Source organism: Myotis brandtii, unplaced genomic scaffold (assembly GCF_000412655.1).
Source record: "Myotis brandtii unplaced genomic scaffold, ASM41265v1 scaffold409, whole genome shotgun sequence".
NCBI lineage: Eukaryota > Metazoa > Chordata > Mammalia > Chiroptera > Vespertilionidae > Myotis > Myotis brandtii.
In genome coordinates, this window is record NW_005365723.1 from 583,674 (window position 1) to 592,405 (window position 8,732).

Sequence of the window (8,732 nt, forward strand, 5' to 3'; positions counted from 1 at the left end):
CAAAGGAAATGGACATTGTTGAAGGGAGTTTGGGAACCTCTAAGTACCTGAGAACAGGGACCTTGCAAAGGGAAGCCAGCCCTATACAAGGAGAGCTGGGGCCGAAACCCAGCCGGCCTGTCGCCCATGGGTCCCCCACCCTGCACTGCGCCCCTGGAGCTCAGCTGGCGGGACCACACACGTCTGCAGAGGCCGCCACTGGACCCCAGGGCACAGCTCAGACTCCTGGGAGGGCACGGACCAGGCGCAGGCCTGCGCGATAACGACCCGGAGTAACGCGCCCGCCTTAATGCGCTTGTTATTTTCACACAAATGAGTGTCCACTGGGAGCCCGAGCGCATACGCAGGAGCGTGGAGACGAATGGAATTTCTCAAGTGAGCGCTCGCGACGGCTTTTCCAGGAGATGGTGACTCTCAGGAGAACGGGGAACAGTGTCGGAACCAATGGAAACAACTGCCCAACAACCTACATCAAGGGGAGCCCTGATATCTGGGTGCCTGTGGGACCTGGACTGAGCCCCCCATTAACAGGAGGGGCAGCCCCCGAGCCCTGCCTGGTGGGGTGACCATCGACGTCAGCCCATGACTGTGTCCCCCAAGACGGGCCCCAGAGCCCAAACAAACAAGAATGTTCTCAATTCATTTATTAACTTAGAAACGGAGAGGGTCCCGCCAGGGAGGGCACCGGAGGTACTTTGTGCTGTGAGACGTGTGCTTAGCTCAGCCCAGCAGCCGACAGGGCAGGGCCTGCAGACCCGGCTGCTTCCCACCCAGGCCCCCCCCCCCCCTCCCCCCCCCACCCCGCGCCCCCTCCCCAGTTTCCCAGCAGAGCCATCTCCTGGGGTGGGGCCCCGTGGCTGCAGGGGGGCCGAGAGGGAGCAGCAGCGTCTGAACTGGAGGTGCACCTTCTGCTCTCAGACGTTCCCGAGTGGCAGCTGGGGCGCATCAGTGAGTGAACCCCACTTCAAGGTCCAAGTCCCCAGGAGAAGCCCAAAGGCTAGTGCCTGCATGGAGGGACGGGAGGGGCGGGCTGGGCTGGGATACACTGAGGAGGGACCAGCCACTTGGAAGGTGAAAAACAACGAACAGATGTCTGGCAGTTCTCTCGGGACGGAGCTTGTGTTGTGAGCCCAGGGGGCAGAGGGGTCAGACCCAGTTACCAGCTGGAAGGCCAGGATGCCAGGGGCCAGCGGGGTCGGGAGCGGTGACCTCGTGGCTGACCTCCGCACTGAGATGCGTCCAGCGCTGGGGGATGTCTGGGGGGTGGGGCGGGTCCCTGGAGTCCCTCGGGGTCCCCATCAGGAGCCGGGGGCATTGCTGGTGCTTGTGATGTGCTCTGAGAAGGGGAGGCACCCCCTGTCCAGCGGCATGTGGTACCCAAGGTCCTGGGTGCTGCCGTGTGATGGGCCATGGCCAGCCTGACCGGGAGGTGGCAAGGTCCCGAGGGCAAGCCCCGCTCTGGGGAGGGGCCATGAGATTTCGTCATGAACCCAGCTGCCCGGGGTCGTCCAGCACTGAAGCCTCCTGGATGCCACTGAGCTCACCCCGCAGGCTTCTGCCCCGTATACAACGTGTCCTCGGTTCTCTCCTCAGTAGCTTCTGCACCCAGTCCTGCTGGCCGTCCCCCGAGACCTGGGACGTCCCCTGTGGGCGACATCACAGCAGGGACAGGGACGTGAGTCACAGGCTGCAGGCGGTGCTGCCCCCATCCAGGGCTCTCTGTGCCTGGCCCCTGGGCCCGTCCAGGACTTGCGGAAACAGGTGACCTCCAAGTCGTGCAAACGCGTCCTCCCCCCACGGAGGCGGAGGGAGCCCTGGTGTGCGCACGCCCCTCTGGGAGACCCTCTCCCCCAAAACCCCTGCAAAGCGGGAAAAGCCTCAGGCAGACATCCCGGCGCTGGAAACGGCGTCTTCTCTCGTCTTAAAACTCAGAGCAGCTCCCAGAGCCGGTGGGCGGCCGCTCGGAGCGCTGGCCGGGGCGGCTGAGCTTCCCCTGTGGCAGGCAGACGGGCCCCTGTGACGGGGCTGCAGCTGTGAGGTGGGGAGACACGCAGAGCCTGCGGAGCAACAGAGACGAGGCGTGGGAATGGCGCCCACGTGGACACACGCCCGAGGAAGCCTCACACGGACTCGGACAGGGAAGAGGGGAGCGAGCCCTGCGCAGGGCAGGCTGGTTCCCGGCAAACCCACGTCTCCACCCATCCAGCAGGTGAGAGGTGGGCAGTCCCAGGCGCCTGCCCCCAAAGCCCGGCACCCCCACTGCTTCCCGGGGTGTCGGCTCCAACCCCGGCATCTCCCCGTGGGACCCGGGTTGGTCTCCTCTCGGCTGCACACGAGAGGCCCTGGGGTGTGGCCTTCTGTGCGGCCCAGCACGCCCACGTGGACACACGCCCGAGGAAGCCTCACACGGACTCGGACAGGGAAGAGGGGAGCGAGCCCTGCGCAGGGCAGGCTGGTTCCCGGCAAACCCACGTCTCCACCCATCCAGCAGGTGAGAGGTGGGCAGTCCCAGGCGCCTGCCCCCAAAGCCCAGCACCACCGCTTCCCGGGGTGCCCGCTCCAACCCCCCATCTCCCCGCTCTTTCTCACGGGACCCGGGTTGGAGAGGCCCTGGGGTGTGGCCTTCTGTGCGGCCCAGCACGTGGCCTTGTCCAAACAGAGGCCTGGCCTTTGCCCCTGGGTCTGGGAGGTGACCTATGTCACCCCTGAGAGCATGTGTTGGCTGAGGGCGGGAGTGGAGCCATCATGTGACTTAGGCTGGGGCTCTGGTCCTGCTGCACCAGCTGACCTGGGACCTCGTAACCACGTGGCAATCCAGTGATCCTGCCTAAGGGCTGGGCGTGAGGGAGGTCCCGGCTGGCGGCTGGCGGTGTGCTCTGCCCATCGTCTCTCTGAGGCCAGGGCAGTCACAGTCCTGACTCCACAGGGAGAGGACGCGATGCTTCGCGGATGCTGTGTGCTCTGACCGCCCCGCCCCTGTGTACCTGTAACCACACGGCGATCCAGTGACCCTGCCTAAGGGCTGGGCGTGAGTGAGGTCCCGGCTGGCGGTGTGCTCTGCGCATCGTCTCTCTCTGAGGCCAGGACAGGCACAGTCCTGACTCCACAGGGAGAGGACGCGATGCTTTGTGGATGCTGTGTGCTCTGACCGCCCCGCCCCTGTGTACCTCTGGCCGTGGCTGATCTTAATCTACACCCTTTCCCTGTAATAAGACATAACCGTGAACAGACAGCCTCAGTGCATTCTGGGAAGCCCCTAGACCGCAGCTGGAGTCAGAAGCGAGGACACGGTCACTCAGAGAGTGTGCCCTCGGACTTGGCAGAGTGGCCTAGACTCCGTGCAGAATTGTCAGAAGAGCCTGGCGGTTCTGATAGGCAGCCATGTCTGGGAACGCCCCCCCAGCCTAAGGCTGTACCCCACCCTGCAGAGGGGTCACCTGCTTTGCTCGAGGTCAGCTGCAAGGAAGGCGTTGGCTCTGGTAAAGGGTCCCAGAACCACCCCTCCACTCTCCGTCACCTGCTGCCCCTCCCAGAGCGGGACAGGCCCGAGCCGGGGCTCACCTGGCTCGCAGGGGCCCCTCAGGCAGGCAGGTGCTTCCAGGTGCTGACGAAGGCCGTGGGGATGAGCGAGTAGGGCACGGTGGTGATGCAGCTCCACGTGTCCGCCGTGGGGTCGTAGCAGTCCAGGGTCTTACACCGCTGCGTCCCGAAGTAGCCGCCCACCACGTAGAGCTTGTTGCCCGAGGCCAGGGCGTGGCAGGACATGCGCTTGGCGGTCATGTCCCCGATCCGCGTCCACTGGTTGGTCTCGCAGTCGAAGCGGTAGGCGGAGGCGGCCGTGAACTCCGTGTCGCCGCCCATGATGAAGATCTGGCTGCCCAGCACGGCCGCGGCCGTGTACCGCCAGGGCTGGGGGCACTCCGCCTTGATGGTCCAGCGGTTCTCCGCGGGGTCGTAGCACTGGACTTTGGACACCATGTCCCGGTGGATGCTGGTCCCCCCGAACACGAAGAGCTTCAGCTTGGCACTCACCACCGCCGCGTTGCTCACGCCGTCCCGCAGCGGCGACACCATGCTCCACTTGTTAGCCCCGGGGTCGTACTTCTCCACCTGCTTCAGGGACACGGACGGGGAGGCGGGGAAGACGCCCGCCAGGGACGTGTGTCCGCCCACCACGTACAGGCAGTTCTCCAGCTCGGCCGAGCCGTGGCCGAAGCGGGCGATCAGCATGGGGGCCGCCTTGGACCACTCTTCGTGGACCGTGTCGTACACCCACACGTCCTTGGACACCCCGTTCTCGGAGCCCCTGCCCCCCGTCACGTAGACCTTGCAGCCGATGGCCGAGGCGCTGAACTCCTTCCGGGGGCTGGGCAGGTCGGCCTTGGGGATGATCTCCTTTGCCTTGTGGTCCACCTGGTAGACCTTGTCGCACATGAAGGTCTGGCCGCCCAGGATGAGCAGCGTGTGGCCCGCCTTGCGCGGCCGGGCGCAGGCACCCACTGCAGGACGGCCTCCAGCACCGCCCGCTCGTCCTCCGCCTCCAGCTCGTCGCTGGAGATGAGGTCCAGCAGCTTGTCCTTGGAGAGGCTGTTGAAGTCCTCGCTCTGCCGCACCGTCTCGAAGTGCGCCAGGCACATGCGCCAGGCCAGCTCGTGCAGCCGGCGGCACTGGTGGGCGTCCGACAGCAGCATCATGCCCAGGCAGTTGGAGGGGAACAGGTTCTTCTCCAGGAACTCGGCGGCCGCGTCCCGCACGTCGTGGAACTGCAGCATGTCGCCCGCCTCCAGCAGCGACTCGGCGTTCTCCTCGTTGAGGACGATGCGCGACGAGTAGGCGAAGTCCAGCAGCAGCTCCAGCACCTCGGGGTGCAGGTTGTCCTGGAAGTTGACCGTGTCGTCCCGGCTCTCCCGCAGCCCGTGGCTGAACATGGCCTCGAAGTAGCGGCTGGAGGCGGCCAGCACGGCGCGGTGGCAGGGGAAGGCGCGGTCGCCGGCCCAGAGCGTGACGTCGGTGAACATGCAGTGCTTGCGCAGCGTGTTGAGGTGGGCCAGCACGCAGTCGGGGTGCGACGCCTTGTGGAAGAGCGTGATGTTCATGGAGCCCGTGCTGCTCCGCGACTTGCGGGTCTCGTGGACGCTGACCGACATGCTGAGCCAACCTGCGGGGACAGGGACACAGGTGAAAGTGGCCGTTCTTTTTCTTTTATTACTGATTTCAGAGAGGACGGGAGAGGGAGTGAGAGACAGAAGCATCAATGATGAGAGCAAATCACTGATTGGCTGCCTCCTGCATGCCCCCTACTGGGGATCGAGCCCACAACTCAGGCTTGTGCCCTTGACCAAAATCGAACCCAGGACCCTTCAGGCCGCAGGCCAATGCTCTACCCACTGAGCCACACCAGCTAGGGCAAGAGGGGCCATTCTTGATGCAGTGACTTGGGGGTGGAAGCACAGACTTTGACTCCCCTGTGGCCTGGCCCGCCCCCACCCCTCCTCTCTGCTCAGCTCTGTCCCTCATGTCAACTGACTACATCTCGAGGGCCACACGGCGGAACGGCTGGCTTCACCTGCCCTTAGAAACCTGGTTTTGCTCCCCTGAGTTTGGATCCACTCTGGAGCCAAAGGTCTTTGCCCTGATTATGAGCCACCCCCGGGCGGGTCCAAGCTGTGCCTCCCGTGGCTACAAAAAACAAGCAAATAGCCCTGGCCGGTTTAGCTCAGTGGATAGAGCGTCAGCCTGAGGACTGAATGGTCCCGGATTCAATTCCCCGTCAAGGGCACCTACCTTGGCTGCAGGGGCCAGGGGCAGGCCAACAAGAGTCCCAAGGCCCCCCGAGATCCGCCTCTGCCTGCCTCCACCCGTGAGGCTCAGTCACTCTCTGGCACTGCTCAAGTCACATGAGACCGGTTCTCAGTCACCAGGTAGGAGCAAGTAGGCGTTCACCCGACGGATCCAGGTTCAAACCCGGCGCCGGCGCTGGGTCTGAGGCCACTCGGCAAACGTCCCTGGTAAACCAAGTCCAGCTGCCACCCTCTGGGTGCCCGAACAACTTTGTGGTGGGGTGGGGCTGTCAGGGTGAGGTCAGCGGAGTTTATCAGCCCCAGACAGACCGACAGACCACAATTTGGCTGTGTGCCCGTCCTAGAGCCACGCAACGGCAACGCGGTGACCCAGCTCTGCCCAAGGAGCCCGAGCTCAGCCGGGTGGGGCTGCGGGAGCCAGGAGGACGCGGCTCGTGGATCCCGAGAAGGCGAGGTGCCAGCCAGGCTTGGGGAAGGCGGGACGAGCGGCCACCGCCCAGAGCCACACAACCCAGTCTGCCCTGGATTCTGCCCAGACCTCAGCAGGGCGGAGTCGCCAGGAGTGGGGCGGGTGGGGCCGCTGGGAGCCCAGAAGGTGGGGTTAGCGGATCTCCCATGATGGGGAGGGTGCCAGTCAGGTTCAGAGGAAAGTGAGGGGAATGGCCCCCACCCCAAAACCACACAACTCAGACCTCTAAACCCTGGCCCAGATCGCTGACTCGTCGGCAGGGTGCAAGCAACACCGGTGGCGCAAGAGGGAGTCCAGAGGTGGGGCTCTTGCGGGAAAGGGACTCAGCTCCGGGGCCCCAGCAGCTGTCCCTTCAGCTCCCTCCCAGAGCCACAAACCCCAAACTCTCCTCACAGGAGCAGCCCAGGGCGAGTGGCTGCGAACAAGATTTTTTTTTTTTTAAATATACATTTTTACTCATTTCAGAGAGAGGACGGGAGTGGGAGAGAGAGAAACATCAATGATGAGAATCATGGACTGGCTGCCTCCTGCACGCCCCACAGTGGGGACTGAGCCTGCAACCTGGACATGTGCCCTGACCCAGAAGTGAACTGTGACCTCCTTGGTTCATAGGTTGACGCTCAACCACTGAGCCACACCGGCCGGGACTCACTGGCAATTACTTACAGGGCACGACCTCCGAGCCTGGCCCTGGGACCGGTGTCATGGGACCCAGAGGCTGCCCTGGCCCGGCCTGGCCCGCAGGATGCTCCCCACCCCCAGGGCTGCATTGCCCAATCTGAATTCCGGACCCTGCAACACCTTTCCCCGATGCTGTGATTGCTAAATCCTCTGGCTTCTGTCACTCAGTCGTCACACACTTTGCAAAATGTGGCCTTTCCCCCAGTGACTCCATCCACCCCGTCACGAGGGGCCTCTGGCCCGTGCGTCACGCTGGGGGCAGTTTGGGGGACTCCCAGTGGACATGAGCGTTGGCGTCGTCCTGGCTTCGATGGGTTTAAGGCACAGCATGTAACTGCACGACGCTGCAGGCCCCAGAGTGGCAACTGTCAGCCTGTTTAGAGGCCCTGAATGAAGGACCTCAGGCAGCACCTCCTCCCCACCGACACCCTCCCCTGCAGGGAGGCGCTGGGCCACCAAATAACAATGTCTCCAGCTCACTGCTCACCATCCTTGAAGTTAACTGCGTGCACAAGGAAACACAGTAGCTAAGGGGCAAGACCTGCAGAAAAAACTCCCCCAAAGTGAATGGCCCGGATTCTGAGAGAAAAGTGCACCAGGGGCGGGCACGGCAGCTTCCGGGGTCGCCTGCCCCATGTCTGGCTGCAGCGCTGGCCCTCCCCGCCCCCTCCACCAGCCAGGAGTCAGCGGGCCTCATGAGGGTGTCAGCTCATGGCTCTTCACAGAGGCCAGAGGCAGTGGGAAAGGCCCAGGCCCCCTGCTAAGTTGCGGGTAATGAGGTTCCTAGCCACTCACTCACCCTGTTTCCCAAACAACTCCCAGTGGCCAGGTGCCGGCAGGGAGGCAGGGACGGACAGAGCCAGGTTCCTGCCTCCATGGGGCCGGGCTCGGGGTGGCCGGCACACGAGGCAACAACCAGTGGACAGGACATTTCCACTTCCTGGAAGTTTGAAGAAAATTCAACAGCAGCGAGCCACGGAGCGCGGCAAGAAGCCCGTGGGCTCGGGTAGGCCCCTCGGAAGAGGGGACGTGTGAACCGAAACGAGCCAGGATGTGATGATGGGTGTAAGGAAGGTTCCAGATGGAGCGCCAGCAAGTGCAAAGGCTGGGTGGGAACGAGGGTGGCCCTTCAGGGAAGAGAAAGGCCAGGGAGACGGGGCACAGGCAGGGCACCATCACAGGCCGGTGGGTGGAGTGAAGATGGACAAATCCTGTGACAGCCCGGTGTCCCCGAGCAGGTTCTGGGCTGCGTGGTGACTGAGGCCGTTTCTGGGCCCAGGCCTTCAGAGATTGGCAGCTTCCATTCCTCTCCCAGTGCTCCTCAGGGGAAGCCAGCCCTCAAAGCGGAGGAAGCCGGCAGCCATACTGTGAGGAGGCACAAGTCGCCCTGTGATGTTCCAGACGTCGGAGTGAGGAATTCACCTTGGACGTTCCGGCCACCGCAGACGGACCCCTAGCCAGCCGTCAGAACTGGGGTCCTCCAGGCACACGACCCCAGAGACTACCAGGGTCACAGGCCACCCATCCAAAAACTCGAGACCGGCAGGCTATGCTGAGGACTAAGAAGGCAAAAGCCAACATGGCATGCATGCTCTCAACACGCATGCACAACACAAATGCAAGCAGGCAAACAGGCGGGCGAGAGGCCAGAAGGGGGAGGCAGCCAGCATATGGAGGCGGTACCCTGCCCCAGCGGCACTGACAGGACTGCGCCAAAGCCGCCAGGAGGAAAGGTCAAAGTTCGTCAAAGCCAGTGGTTAGGCTCAGGGCCCCTGAGGACA

General features: G+C 63.7%; 1 protein-coding gene across 1 annotated transcript; it reads right to left on the reverse strand.

The window, feature by feature from the left end:
* Positions 1 to 629: 629 nt before the first annotated feature.
* KLHL25 (kelch-like family member 25) lies at positions 630 to 6,991 on the reverse strand. Its single transcript, XM_014545434.1, is given in 4 exon segments — positions 630 to 2,057; positions 3,562 to 4,491; positions 4,494 to 5,158; positions 6,937 to 6,991. Coding segments are annotated over 3 exon segments (1,617 nt in total). The 5' UTR covers positions 6,977 to 6,991; the 3' UTR covers positions 630 to 2,057; positions 3,562 to 3,579.
* Positions 6,992 to 8,732: the final 1,741 nt, after the last annotated feature.